The following is a 15,848-nucleotide window of genomic DNA, read 5'->3' as shown; positions in this document are numbered from 1 at the left end:
CCTCCCGAGTAGCTGGGACTACAGGCATGCGCCACCGTGCCCGGCTAATTTTTTCTATATATTTTTAGTTGTCCAGCTAATTTCTTTCTATTTTTAGTAGAGATGGGGGGTCTCACTCTTGCTCAGGCTAGTCTTGAACTCCTGACCTTCAGCGATCCTCCCAGCTCTGCCTCCCAGAGTGCTAGGATTACAGGTGTGACACACCACGCCCGGTCTGTTTGCGACTCTTAAGTTCAAGTGTGGGACAGTCTTTCTGTCTCTTCTCTGAAGAGTGATATCTAGGAGGGGCTCTAATTTTATCAAATGGCCTTTGTTAACAAAGCATTTAGTATATAGAAAGTTTTTTTCTTTATGTATAATAATTTCATCCATTAGATGGAGAGCTAGTACAAAACTTAATACATAACTCATCTTCTTGATTAAATTACAGGTTCAGCTCCCAAACAACACAGTATACTCAATAACCAAACATTTAAGAGCAGTGATAACAGGTAAGGTATTAGTTAAATTTTAGCACTTAAGGATTTTATACTTACAAATTTGAACTTACTCACAAATTCACTTTTTATGATACTTTTTATATGCCTATACATAGTGTTTAATAGCTTTTTTTTCCTTAATGTACTGTGGCCATCTTTTTTACCTTCTTATGTCATTCTTTTAAATTCTGTATTAGATTTCATTGTGTGCCTGTTCCGTGGTTTATTTAAGTGTTCTCCACTTTTTGAACATTTTGGATGTTTCTAGTTTATTTCTATCCCTCCAAAAAACCCAAAAGAAGTCCTACGATAAACATATATATCTTTGCCCACTTGTGTGACTATATTTCAAGGATAAATTCATAGCTTTCCCTCCAAAGTGTTTGTGCCTATTTCTACTCCCAGCAACCATGTTGAGAATGCTTCTTCCCCCACACTCCTAGAAATACTGGATATTATCAGCATGTAAGAGTGTTCTAAATAGATTAAAAGCTTTTTATTTTCTTTGTTTCTCCCCCCCCCGTTTTTTGTTTTTTTTTTTGAGACAGGGTCTGTGTCACCCCAGGTAGAGTGCAGTGGTGTCGTCATAGCTCACTGCAGTCTCAAACTCCTGGACTCGAGCAGTCCTCCTGCCTCAGCCTTCCAAGTAGCTGGGACTATAGCTGTATACCACCATGCCTGGCTAATTTTTCTATTCTTTGTAGACATGGAGTCTTGCTGTACTGGCCAGGCTGGTCTTGAATTCCTGGCTTTGAGCGATCCTCCCACCTCAGACTCCCAAAGTGCTTGGATTACCGGCATGAGCCACTGTGCCCGGCCTGTTTTCTTTCCAGTGTCAGAATTAGATAAATCTGAGTTATTTTGCCATTTGGATTACCAACAAACAATATTTAGGACAAACTGGAGTGACTCAGACGGCTAAAACTTTGAAACTTACAACATACTGAGACTATAATAGGTGTTGCAATTTTTTGTTTATTGAAAATTAATAGTTTTACTGGTTTTTTTACCTCTTGAAATTGGAATTTGTCAGTGTTGTGTCAAACGTAAGTTATTTTTTCCCTCCAGTGATTTGTAATGATATGGATCTGTAATATTTAATAGATTTTTTTGTGTGTGTGGTTTGTGGGTTTTTTTTTTTTTTCTTTTAAGGGAGACACCACTAAATCATTCTTGGCCTAAGTGTAATTCCCATTTGGAGATAACAATTCCAAAGGACTTGAAACTAAAAGAAGCAGAGAAAGGTGATGAAAAACAGTTGATTATAGTAAGTATACAGTGTGACTTCTTTGGTGAAGTGTTGTTAAAAGCATTTCTTAGTTTGTTTTGTGTTGCTATAACAATACCTGAGACTGGGTAATTTATATAGAAAAGAAGTTTATTTAGCTCATAGTTCTGAAGGCTGGGATTTGCATCTGCACTGGTGAGGACCTCAGGCCCCTTCAACTCGTGGATGAAAGCAGAAGGTGGGGAGCAGACTCATGTGGGAAAAGACCACTAGCTCATTTCCCTTCTGGAGGAAGCAAAAGAGAGAAATCAAGGAAGCCAGATTGTTTTTAACACTTGCTGTCTTGGGAAGTAATCCATTCCTGAGAGAACTCACTCACCTGAGTGGGAGAGCAGAGCTTGAGAGGGCATTAATCTTGGTTGTGAAGGATTCATCCCCATGCCCCAAACATCTCCCACTAGGCCCCACCTCCTAACACTGCCACATTGGAGATCATATTTCAACATGAGTTTTGGTGAGGACAAACCAAACCATGTTAAAATCATAGCAGTGTCCTATTTATGCAAGGTGTTTATAAAGAATAAATTTATTCCTAGAGACTTTTTGTCATCATAAATTTTCATTATGGAAAATATTCCTAGTTTTAGTACAAATCCCCTACTCAAATACTGAGTCCATCCTGTAACTAATAATTCAGTTTTCATACTTGTAGTTTTATATATTATAAATTGTGACACTGTATTTCACATCTGTTACTTTCTTAGATACGTCCTTTGATCACTACCTTCTTTCAGTAGTTGATTTAAATATTAAAATAGCATGAGCTTAATACATACAAGGATTTTAAGTATCTATATTGTAGTATATTTATAATTTTAAAATTACAGTTTATGTAAAACCAATAATAAATTTGAAATAGAGCATAAATACTCTCCAGTTTGGTGGCAAAATGGAAAAGACAGGGAGAAATATTAATACTTTGATTAAAAATATAATTTGAATAAGTAAAGGAAATTAAAAAATAAAGGCAACCAAAATAATAGGGACATTTAATGTAGTTCCAGTCAATAGGATTTTTTGAGACTGGGCAATGGATTTTTTTGTTTGTTTGTTTTTGTTTTTCGATACAGGGTCTTGCGCTGTCTCCCAGGCTAGAGTGCAGTGGCATCATCACAGCTCACTGCAACCTCAAACTCCTGGGCTCAAGTGATCCTCCTGCCTCAGCCTCCTGAGTAGCTGGGACTACAGGTGTGCACCACCACGCCTGGCTAATTTTTCTGTTTTTTTGTAGAGATAGGATTTCGCTCTTGCTCAGGCTGGTCTTGAACTCCTGGCCTCAAGCAGTCCTTCCACCTCTGCCTCCCAGTGAATTTGAACTTTAATATCAGAGAATAACTTTGCAAGAATTGTCTAAAAATTTTTTCAAAGGAATAGTGAGAGGAGAACTTGTTTTATTTTGTTTAATAATGTTTCTGTTGTCAAGTCAGTGTGATACTGAATCAGGATTAAACAAATAGAATCTAGAGCTGCACTGTCCAATATGGTAGCCACAGGTGGCTTGTTGAGCACTTGAAATGTGGCTCGTTGGAATTGAAATATGCTGTAAGTGTAAACAATACATACTACATTTCAAAGATTAGTACAAAAAATGTAAAGTATCTAATAGGTTTTTTATATTGAATATATGTTGAAATTAAAATATTTGGAATGGGTTTTGTTAAGTAAAATGTTATTAAAATTAATTAATTTCACCTGTTCTTGCATTCTTTAACATGACTAATAGAAAATTTAAAATCACATTTGTAGATTACACTTCTGTTGGCTAGTGCTGGTCAAGATGACGGTGATGTTAATGATGATGCCAGCTAATTCTTTTTGAAAGCATTATTATGTAATCTGTACTCATGTTAAAACTAAGTTAAGCCTTATAGGAAAAGTATGAGACAGATACTACTGTTATTTCCCATTTATTATGAGGAAACTAAGGCAGAAATGCTTTCTCATTACTATGAAAACTGCCCGTTCAAAGAGAGATTTGTACACCCATGTTCACTATTCGTAATAGCCAAAAGGTAGAAACAAGCCAAGTGTCCATTGACAGGTGAATGGAAAAATAAAATATGGTATGCATACGATGGAATATTATTCAGCCTTTAAAAGGAAGGAAATTCTGACACATGCTGCAACATGGATGAATCTTGAGGACATTATGCTAAGTGAAATAAGCTAGTCACAGAAAGTCTCATACTATATGACTCCACTTACATGAGATACCTAGAGTAGTTAAATTCAGAGACGGAAAGTAGAATGGTGGTTGCCAAAGGCTGGGGGGAAGGGGAGAATCGAGAGTTTAATGGGTAGTTTCAGTTCTGCAAAATGAAGAGTAATGGAGATTCGTTGCAAAACAGCGCGAATGTACTTAGTACTATTGTACTATGCACTTAAAAATGGTCAAGGTGGCAAATTTTGTGTTATGTATATTTTACCACAGTTAATGAGTTTTTTCTTTTTTAGAAAACAGCTTGAAATTTCGTGTAACGCTTTGTCAATAATTTGAATCCTTTACAATGCATTTCTCTTTAGTTTTATACATAATCTTTTATTTACCATTTGATTTCTCTTTGCTCTTTGAGATACTGTTATCTTAATCCTGTTCGTTTCTGCAATTAGCTTTCTTTTCTTTTCTTTTTTTTTTTTTTTGAGCTAGAGTCTCTCTCTCTTTCCCCATTGCCCTGGTTGTAGAGTTCAGTGTGCCTCATGGTAGCTCACTGCAATCTCAGACTCCTGGGCTCAAGCGATCCTCTTGCCTCACCCTCCTGAGTAACTGGGACTACAGGTGTGTGCCATGATGACTGGCTTATTTTTTATCTTTAGTAGAAACAGGGTCTTGCTCTTGCTCAGGCTGGTCTCGAACTCCTGAGCTCAAGCAGTCCTCCCGCCTTGGCCTATCAGAGTGGTAGGCAGTTAGCTTTATAATTGTTCAAATTGCAGAGCTATAAAGCAGAAAGAGTAAAGGGATTATGTTTTTTTTTTTTAGCTTATTAATCTTAAAGTTCATATTGCTGAAATTTTCTTGTTGAATAAGGACAGGAGTAGAACACACATGGGAAAACAATTATTGTTCTATGGCACAAGTATAAATTACTGCATTATAGGTGATTGTAGTCAGTTTTTTGTGCTTATTTAAAATAAAGATAATAGAAAAAATTAATTTTACCTTTTCTTAAGAGTTTCTGGTAACATCAAAATACTCTTTTTAGGGGCCGGGCGCGGTGGCCCACGCCTATAATCCTAGCACTCTGGGAGGCCGAGGTGGGCGGATTGTTTGAGCTCAGGAGTTCGAGACCAGCCTGAGCAAGAGCGAGACCCCGCCTCTACTAAAATTAGAAAGAAATTAATCGGCCAACTAAAAATATATACAAAAAAATTAGCCGGGCATGGTGGCGCATGCCTGTAGTCCCAGCTACTCGGGAGGCTGAGGCAGGAGGATCGCTTGAGTCCAGGAGTTTGAGGTTGCTGTGAGCTAGGCTGATGCCACGGCACTCACTCTAGCCCGGGCAAAAGAGTGAGACTCTGTATCAAAAAAAAAAAAAAAAAAAAAAAATTCTTTTTCATATCTATCAACTATCCAGAAGAAAATTATTAAGAGAATATTTTTAAAGTATTAAATGGAGTCTTAAAAACTATTTTCTCTGTACTCTAGCAGTATAATTATTGCAATATGAAATACATATTCTGACTCGTAGAGTAGTGACTATTTCGGGTTTTAGGATTAAGTATGTAATGTTACAGATATTTCTCAGTTCCTTTAAATTGTTATTATATGCTATAGAGCAAATGATCAGGTTACTAAAATGAAAACGTTTCTTAAAATTACATACAGATTGCTGAGATTAATGTCTTAATTTTTGTAATCAATGCTGAATGTTATTCATTATAAACAGTTCTCACTTTATCTTCACATTATATCCTTAGAGGCTGATGTTCTGGAATAATTCTTTTAGGAGGAAAAAACCTTTTGTTTATTTTTTATGAATAGGATGCAGGACAAAAAAGATTTGGAGCAGTTTCCTGTAATGTTTGTGGAATGCTTTACACAGCTTCAAATCCAGAAGATGAAACACAGCATCTGCTTTTCCACAACCAGTTTATAAGTGCTGTAAAATATGTGGTAAGTGGAATTTGTAAGTTCTAAAATGCAAAACTCATATAATTAGGTCAGCATCTTAATAAAATGAGTTACCAAATCATTGAAAAATTTTTGTTTTTAAGGAAGAGTAATATATACAAAGCACATACAGTATGTATATTGGCTTATTTTAACACAAAGCCAAACTTACATATCAGCTAATTTAGTCTGGTTTATGTTGTGGGATTTTTAAGTTAAATTGTATTTTTCTTCAAGTAGCAGGATTCTTAAAAATTAAAAAAAATTGTATTTTTCTAAAGTAGTTGCTATACTTCTAAGAAGTAATGCTATTCACCTTGAGTATGTTTTTTAAACATTTCCTTTGGTTTTAATAATTATTTACTGTTGATAAACTTGTTTAATATTCATATAATTTGAATATAACAATTTTGTATTTGGGGATTGATAATGACATATATTATACGAAGTAGGTGGTTTAGGGATTTCCTTTACCTTCCCTTTGCTATCATGAGGGTATTTCTTTATTATAAAATTAAAAAAGAAAAATTCTAGAAGGTTAAGACCTCAGAATTTATAGTATAGTAAAAAGAAAAAAGTCCCACAAAATAAATATGTTTTAGTATAAAATGGTTTTTTAATTATAAGTGCATTTTAGGTATAATGGGTGTTATTTAATATTTGTTTCTGGAAATAGTAAAATTTTTAGCAATTTTGAACCATTTTAGATATCTTGTGAAAATAGTAATTTAATGTAATTGCTGTCTACCCGTATCTGAAATGGAATCTGTTTTTATTTTATACATGTTACCTTCAGTACTGTACACTCACATAATAAGACCTCCAGGATATCTGAACTGAGATCACCAATTCATTTCATATAGGCCTTTGTATAGGCACCAGATATTGGATTATTTAAAGGTCTTTATTGGCCTCAGTTAAGATTCATATACCTGTACTTACCTTTTATTAAAGGGTTTGTATTCATTGTTTCATTCATCCAGTTATTTCTACCTAGGACAGGTGAGATTTTCCTTTTTTGGTTCTCTACTGTGGTCATCCTTTATATTCCTTATTTCATCTGCCTTTTCCATACATACTCTCTCTTACCACTTCACTAAATAAAATCTAAAGTGTGTGGACATAGAATATCTACAGCTAGATACTGTTTTATCATTTGAAGTTTGTACCTTTTCAATTTGACTATATTAATATCCTTGCATCGTGAAAGAAAAATAGTTCTGTTAGGTACCTAAAATTATAGAATACTTCTGGGGCAAAAATTTCAGTTTATTTTACATACGTGAACCTGGTAGAAGTTAGTTCAAGTGATTTCTACTCAGTTTACAGTATTTAATTTGGTGATCATTTAATTTCATAAAATTATAAAAACCTTAGGTTTAATAGGCTTAATTCTTCATTTTAAGGAAAATTCTTAATTTCTGAAAGGAAGAGTAAAGAAATCAATTAGGAAATATGTGCTCTGCTCTTCTAAGATACCAAGGGAAGCTGATTTATGGAACAAGGTGGAGTCATCACCTTCTAAACAAATTCTGACTACCTCGCAAAGCGCATGTAGCAGTGTAGGGAACGTTAGTTCCTACCCCAGCCAACCCCTCCTTGATGGGACAGAGCCATGGGTTATTTTATTTAATTTTGAAACAAACTGAAGAGAAGGAATTGAGTTTAGTAGTTGGCCATCCTTTGCTAACATCAAGGTCAGTGTTCTTATCTTGTGTTTTCAAAATGTAGGTGTACGTACAGTCTAAGGTTTAGACTCCTCCAAAACAGTGTCCTTTTATAGTGTGAAAGAGAATAAAAACATACCTATCTTAAAGATGTTCTTCTGTGATCACCAGCTCTATGTTTTGATTTGTGACATTGAAAACCTTTATTGGGCTCCTCTTTTTTTGTTTTTTTTGCACGGATTCCGAGATCGCTGCGCACTCCCCAGTGCCTGGAAACCCCTTGTTTTGTGCCTTGCGTGGACATTAGCACTTGCAAGTGCTTGAGAAAACATCTAATTTTATTTAATGCTAATTTCATGTCTGTTTCTTCGTGAGAAAAATATAGGAGTCGTTTGGTGCTCTGGCTTTAATTCGTGTTTAATGGACAATGTTTAGGAAGTATAAATAAAGCTTTATTCTACTTAAGACTGTAAAAATAGAATAAATTAGAAACAATGAGTTTTACTTTTTAAATTTTAATCAAAACATTCTTTAGAATGTAAGTACCTTTTGTATTGAGGGAAAAATTCAAGTTCCCTACTCTGTAACAGAAACAATGTGCTAGCCTGGAGTGTTCCACAAAATTGTTACAAAATAGATTATGCAAGTACCAAGATAACTACTGGGCCAGGGAAAAGTGCCCAGCACTTTCTTATCTTTAAATGGCCACCTCAAACTGACCCTTACTGCTTTAGAGGTGCTTTGGCTGTCCTGTAGTGTGCTTTAGTTAATTGTAATACTAAAATCCCCAGCTAGTGGACAATTATAGTATCATTAAGGGAACATGGGTTACATGACAGCTGACGGTGGTGGAACTGCACCTGCATGATATGTTTCTCTGTGAAAAAGCAAAGATACAATGCAAAATCTTTGTATTACTCATTGAGAAGGGATTTAAGGCAACACCACAGATGGGCAGATGTGGGTCTTCGATGCAAGAAAGCTCCTGTGGAAGAAATTCCTGTGCCCCCAGGAGCAAGCACCCTAGTAAGAAACCTCTAAATAAACTCATCAAGCTGGTCTTCCTTTAGTCATTCTTTGATCTCTCAGTTCCTTCTCAGTTTGGGGGGCAGTCTTCCAATACTGTCCAGGATTTTCACAAGACACCATAGCGTAAAAATCTTTCCCAGACAAGTTAATAATTTTATGAAGGTTAGAAATGGCTAAAGCCCTATTTTTAAAAGGTTAAAATAATACTTAAATTATGTAGTCATAGTGGAAATTGATGCCCACAGATCCTATTTTTTGTTGACTGAAATACTTGTTATTTCTTTACCTCGTCTTTTATTTCTTCTTTGGTTTGGGTAGTGAGGAATAGTTAATTTATTCCTTCATTTTACCCTGTGTGCCTCATTGACACCATTCAGGGACATGAATTTTTATCTGACTTACTGGAAATTATTTAGGAAGGAGCCTCTTACTGCTTCAGGGGGAGCCTGGAGTCTGGTTTAGACTTAGGAATTACGTAAGTTTCCTTCAGGAAATAAAATTACTGTTCTTTAAAGGTGTGAAGAGAAAGCAGGAGTTCTCCCCTGGTTCATTGAGCCATGTCGCCAGGCCAGAAACCTGTCAGAAATTCAGCTATATTTTGAGCTTTCGGTAATGCAGAAGAGGAATAATTTTTTCAGAGAAGCTCCTAACTTAATCCTTTTTTTCTGTATCATCCTTCCTACTCTTCCTTGACTTAATTCACATCTGACTAAATGCCAGTGTGAAGGACACACTACTGTTAGGGTTACATGATATGCCCTTGGAACAAAGTCAAATAAATGAAAAATTAACAATAAAAGATTTAAGTAACCATTAAAGCAATAAATCATTAATTAAATTTAAATATTTAAAAATAAATAATGCTAAATTATAAATTAGCTTTGCAATTTAGGAGTGATTATTACTTTGATAGAGCAGTGATCAGAAGAGGGGTCTGTTTTCATAGACAGAAAAGAATTAAGACTTGATTTGTAAAAATGGTCATAAGTCATCTGTTATTGGTAACATGGTACAACTAAAGAAAGAGAAAGCTTAGCATCTTTGTGGGGAATGATGAATAGATCTTTTTGACCGAATCAGGATTTTTGTGGGTGAGACTATAAAAATACAACAGTCAAGTCAGATTGTGATACTTTGGTTTTGAATACTATTTGAACATTATTCTTTCTGTTCTTTTAGGTGCTAAGCATTGTGAATGATATACATTTAAATAACATTAAAACAATATTTTGGTGAAGTGTAGGGAGAGAAATAATATCTCAGTGGCATATATAGAGAGAGTAGTACATGTATGAAATGTGTGTAGTGCTAAATTATTGTGGCATTGGTGGAAGTAGGAAAAAAATTGGTGACAAGACAAACTTTCAAGAAAGAGTTGGCAGATCTCGTATTGGCTACAGAGCTGTGCTGTCCCTTACAGTAGCCACTAAGCCAGCTGAAATTACAAATACTGTTCTCGATCACACTAGCCAGTGCTCAATAGCCACATGTTACTAAAGGTTACTGTGTTAGACAGTGTAGATATAGAATGTTTATATCATATCAGAGAGTTCTCTTGTATAGTGCTGCTGCAGAAAGCTGAGGAGAGAAGTGATACATGACTAAATTTTTGATTCAGGGAAACCGTGATTCAGTAACTGTTGGTCAGTTTCTTTTATGTGACATTTGAGTATGTGTGATTTAATTCTGTATACTTTTTCTATATTCCTTTTGAAGATGATCAGGAAAAAGAGAAAACTGGGTGTTAAAGAAAAGAGGAGTGAATAGTAAAGCAGGAATAGAGATTTTAAAGTCTTGGGAATTGGACTGGGCAAGGTGGCTAAAGCATGGAATCCTAGCACTTTGGGAGGATCACTTGAGGTCAGGAGTTTGAGACTAGCCTGAGCAAAATAGCGAGACCCTGTCTCTACAGAAAAATAGAAAAAATTAGCCGAGCGTGGTGGTGCACGCCTGTAGTCTCAAGTATTTGGGAGGCCGAGGCAGGAGTATCATTTGAGCCCAGAAATTTGAAGTTGTAGTGAGCTATAGTGATGCCACTGCACTCTAGCCCAGGTAATAGAGTGAGACCTCGTCTCAAAAAAATAAATAAATGAAGTCTTGGGAATGGGAAAAGAGTCTAGAGCAAAGTAGCCGTGGCCCTTAGAACTGTATTCTGGTATCATAGTGAATAGGGAACAGATCTGTTTGTGTGAGGGACTCAAAGCCATATCAGAGAATTTGGTCCATGTTTCATTGAGTTTCCTTGCTTAAAGCAAAGGCTGTAATACCTTATATTGAGAATTGAAAAATAGTTTTTAGAAAGTGGTGAGAATTGGAGTAAAGATTACCAAACTTTCTATATCTAAAGCTTCCAAGTTTCTATTTCTCTTTCCCTGACCCTGATTTTTTTATTTTTCTACTTCATTGTATTTTATCTTACTGCACTGTAGTGTATAAATACAGGATGGAAGCAGCATTTCCAAATCTTAAGTCAGAAAGTAATTTTGCTTTGGGTTGGTGGGCCATGTGGTAGAGGAAAAATGTCTTCAGTATGCATGTTAAATGCCACACATTTCTGTAATTTAAGAAGAGTTCACAAACTCTGGGGGTAAGGGGAGGAGAACCTGTAATTCATCTACTGGCAAATAAAAATCTTTCCAACCTGTTCTTTTCTATTTTTCACTGGTCCAGAAATGATACTATCATATACTTAATATCCTCAAACTGAAAACTTAGGAATAATCTTTCAATTTTCTTTTTATTGCATTCCTTATACTCTATCTGTTAGTAAATCTCACCTTCAAAATAGATGCCAAATCCTCCCACTTCTGTCATTTCCATTGCTATCATTCTAAACCAAGCTGCCATTATTTCTTCCGTGGACTGATGCTTTCCTAATTGGTCTCACAGCTCCCATTTTTGTTTTCCTACAGTTCATTCTCCGTGGTGTCCACAGTGGTCATTTAAAATCTTAAATTAATTATGTCTTCCTCTATTTAAAATTCTCCAGTGAATTCTCATTACACTCAGAATAACATCCAGGCTACTTACTACAGCATCAAGGCCTCAGCTACTCCAGCTTCTCTGATCTCATCTAACACTCTTTCCCTTACTTGCTATACTCCACTCGTAGCTCTTCTTTCTATTCCTAAAACAGTCCAAGCACTTTCTATTCTTAGTGTATTTGCACTTACATATTTTTTTCCTAGATTATTCTTGTCTCAGATCTTTACACACTGGCTCTTTTGATTTAGGTTTGTCAAACAAAATAACAAATAGAGAGGGTCGCTCTAAAACAAAGTAATATTTGTTTGAGAAGAGGGCATTGCAGTGGGAATATGTGTGCCATAGTAAACAATGTGCATATTCAGGGAGGTAAAGGAAGACAGGTTTTTGGTTTTTTTTTTTTGAGACAGAGTCTCGCTTTGTAGCCCGGGCTAGCGTGAGTGCCGTGGCGTCAGCCTAGGTCACAGCAACCTCAAACTCCTGGGCTCAAGCGATCCTCCTGCCTCAGCCTCCCGAGTAGCTGGGACTACAGGCATGCGCCACCATGCCCGGCTTATTTTTTTCTATGTATATATTTTTAGTTGTCCAGATAATTTCTTTCTATTTTTAGTAGAGAAGGGGTCTCGCTCTTGCTCAGGCTGGTTTCGAACTCCTGAGCTCAAACAATCCGCCCGCCTCGGCCTCCCGGAGAGCTAGGATTACAGGCGTGAGCCACCGCGCCTGGCCCAATTAGAGGTTTATTAGCTAGATTTGTACACAGAATTATACAGATGATTGAATTTAAGGATTAAAGTGATCTTCATTTAGAAAAATAGAGTAATTTAACTTTTAAAAGATTTTTTTAAAGAGATTGGGTCTTGCTCTCTCGCTCAGTCTAGAGTGCAGTGGCTCACAGCAACCTCAAACTCCTGGGCTCAAGTGATCCTCTGGCCTCAGCCTCCTAAGTAGCTGGGACTATAGGTGCTTGCCACCACGCTTGGCCAATTTTTAAAATGTTTTGTAGAGACATGGTCTCACTATGTTGCCCAGGCTGGTCTTGAATTCTTGGCCTCAAGCAATCCTCCTGCCTCTGCCTCCCAAGGTGCTGGGATTACACCTGTGAGCCACTGCCTCCGGCTAGATATTTTATTCTATATATGAAAATAATCCTGTATCAAGATGTACATCTTTTAGAGTTTCAAATTTCCCTGCTGAAATTCTTTTCACATCATTTGTCCATCTTTTCCTTTAAAATTTTTAACATACTTAATAATAGCAATTTAAAGTTCTTTTCTGCTAATTCAAACATCTGGGTTATATCTGGGCCTTTTTCTATTGACTTTTTTCTTCCTGATCTGTGGTTGTAATTTCCCATTTCTGTGTGTGGTCTCATTAAGTTTTGTTTTTGTTGTTTTAAGTGGACTTTATTTTTTAGAGCTGTTTTAGATGTGTAGCAAAATGGAACAGAAAGTACAGAGTTCCCATGTACTCCCTGACTCCACACATGTATAGCCTCCCTCACTGACAACATCCCCCACCAAAGTAGTACTTTGATTATAGTTGATGAACCTGCATTGACACATCATCACCCAGATCTTACATTAGAGTTCACTCTTGGTGGTGGTGTTTATTTTATGTGTTTTGACAAATGTATAGTGACATGTATGTACCATTATAGGATCCTACAGGATAATTTCACTGTGCTATATCCTCTGTGCTTTGCCTATTCATTCCTCTCTTCCCCCTTAACCTCTAGCAACCACTGATCTTTTTACTGTCTCCATAGTTTCATCTTTTCCAGAATGTCATACAGTTGGAATCATACGGTATATAGCCTTTTCAGGTTGGCTTCTTTCACTGAGTAATGTGTATTTAAACTTCCCCCACATCTTTTTATGTCTTGATAACTTTTCTTTTTAGTGCTGCATGATATTCCATTGTCTGGATATATCACAGTTTATCCATTTACCTACTGAAGGACATCTTGGTTGCTTCCAAATTTGGCAATTATGAATGAAGCTGCTATAAACATCTGCGTATAGGTTTTTTGTGTGAACATAAAGTTTTCAACTTCTTTGGTTAAATACCAGGAAATCCAATTGTTGAGTCATATATTAAGACTATGTTTAGTTTTATAGGAAACTGCCAGGCTGGGCCCAGTGGCTCATGCCTGTAATCCTAGCACTCTGGGAGGCCGAGGTGGGGGTATTGATTGAGGTCAGGAGTTCGAGACCAGCCCAAGCAAGAGCCAGACCCTGTCTCTACTAAAAATAGAAATAATTAGCTGGGAACTACTAAAAACAGAAAAAATTAGCTGGGTGCAGTGGTGCTCATCTGTAGTCCCAGCTGCTGGGGAGACTGAGGCAAGAGGATTCCTTGAGTCAGGAGTTTGAGGTTGCTATGAGCTAGGCTAAAACACCACGGCACTCTAGCTCGGGCAACAGAGCGAGACTCTGTCTCAAAAAAAAAAAAAACTGCCAGACTGTCTTCCAAAGTTACTGCATCATTTTGCATTCTCTCCAATGAGAGTTTGTCTTGCTCCACATCCTTGCCAGCATTTAGTGTCATCAGTGTTCTGGATTTTGGCCATTCTAATAGGTGTGTAGTGGTATCTTATTATATTAATCTGCATTTCTCCAATGACATAAGGTGTGCAACACCTTTTCATGTGTTTATTTGCCATTCGTACGTCATCTTTGGTGAGGTTTCTACTCAGGTCCTTTCCCTGTCGAGTTGTTAATTTCTTGTTGTTGAAGCTTAAGAGTTCTTTATATATTTTGGGTGACAGTCCTTTTTCAGATGTATCTTTTATAAATATTTTCTCCCACTCTGTAGCTTGTCTTAATTCTCTTGACAGTAATTTTTGCCCAGCAAAAGTTTTAAATTTTAATGTAGTCCAGCTTATCAGTTATTTCTTTTATGGATTGTGCCTTTGATGTTGTTTCTTAAAAAGTCATTGCCATACCAAAGGTCGTCTAGATTTTCTCTTATTTATTTATTTATTTTGAGATAGAGTCTTGCTCTGTTGCCCCAGGTAGAGTGCAATGGCATCATCATAGCTCACTGTTCCATCTAACAGTTCAACAATGTTGTCATAAATACTGGCTGTTTTTCGTTCACTGCTGTGCTATCCTTAGTGTGTTGACTTTTCTGCTTCACCGTAGTAACAGCACGGTCCTTAAAATAGACTTCTCTAGTGCAGATACCATATTCAGATTCAAAGCAGTAATGTTAGGGTGGGTACCTCTATTTCAGAAAGGGTCCTTTCTTCAAGTGGCGTTTTCCTTTTATCAGTGAAGGACAACATTTTTCTAGAAGCTCCCTTGCAAAATTCCCTTTTTTTTTTTAATTCACCAGAACTGGGGCTGGTAGCCACCTTTAGCTGCAAGGGAAGCTAGGAAAGCAAGAGTCTGACAAAAACAAGTAAGAAAATGATGATTGATTGATGCTAGTCATTCTCTTAGGTAGAGGAGTGGGATATTTGTTACATAACTTCCATCAGGGGATATTTGGAAATGTGTGCACAATATTGTTAACATTAGTGGGCAGGGACCAGGTGTGCTAAACTTCCTGTGGTGTGTGTGACAGTTCCAAAGAGGGTATAGAATGTTCAGCTCAAAATATCAATAGCAGCCTTGTTGAGAAATGCTGGCTTAGACTAATCATAATTTATTTTTGGGAATGCGCATATTACTACCCCAAACAAAATGGAAAAGAAAGAAAAGAATGGCTGTGGAATAGGCAAAGAACAATGTCTTCTATATGATCATTACATTGTTCAAGTATATGAATGCATATTAAATGTAATTGATGTGGGGAGGTTGTTACTTTGAGTGTGGATTCTCTAATTAGAGTTTAGCTTTGTTGTAAATCACTCACAACCATCCTCTATGATTTACTTTATTTTATTTTTTAGAGGTAATCAAGTTAATCTATGATTTACTTTAAAAAAAAGTAATATAAGAACTTAGACATTGCAGAGCAATCTGAGAATCTGGGTACAGAATCTTGTTATATTTCTGACTTTTTTGAGAGACTTGGCATATTTTGATTTTTTTCTAGAGTAAACATAGTTTTCACTAAAACTGTGTTTTTTAAGAGACAGGGTCTTGCTCTGTCACCTGGGCGGGGAATGCAATGGCCTGGTCGTAGCTCACTGCAGCCTTGAACTCCTGGGCTCAAGCAATCCTCCTGCCTCAGGCTCAGGAGTAACTAGGAGTAGCTAGGACTACAAGCACATGCCACCATGCTCAGCTAACTTTTTATTTTTGTAGAGATGGGGGTCTCACTATGTTGCCCAGGCTGGTCTCAAA

At 36.6% G+C, this 15,848-nt stretch overlaps 1 protein-coding gene across 1 annotated transcript in view; it reads left to right on the top strand.

Moving 5' to 3' along the window:
* ESCO1 (establishment of sister chromatid cohesion N-acetyltransferase 1) overlaps positions 1 to 15,848 on the top strand; it is a 69,478-nt gene that overhangs the window by 7,794 nt on the left and 45,836 nt on the right. The window contains exons 3-5 of the mRNA XM_012652085.1: positions 431 to 491; positions 1,632 to 1,746; positions 5,747 to 5,878. Of these exons, the coding sequence (XP_012507539.1) occupies positions 431 to 491; positions 1,632 to 1,746; positions 5,747 to 5,878 (308 nt within the window). The remainder of the gene's footprint in view (positions 1 to 430; positions 492 to 1,631; positions 1,747 to 5,746; positions 5,879 to 15,848) is intronic.

This window comes from Propithecus coquereli, unplaced genomic scaffold (genome assembly GCF_000956105.1).
Source record: "Propithecus coquereli isolate 6110/MARCELLA unplaced genomic scaffold, Pcoq_1.0 Scaffold38, whole genome shotgun sequence".
NCBI classification, from domain to species: Eukaryota; Metazoa; Chordata; class Mammalia; order Primates; family Indriidae; genus Propithecus; species Propithecus coquereli.
This window is presented reverse-complemented; position numbering and strand designations above follow the sequence as displayed.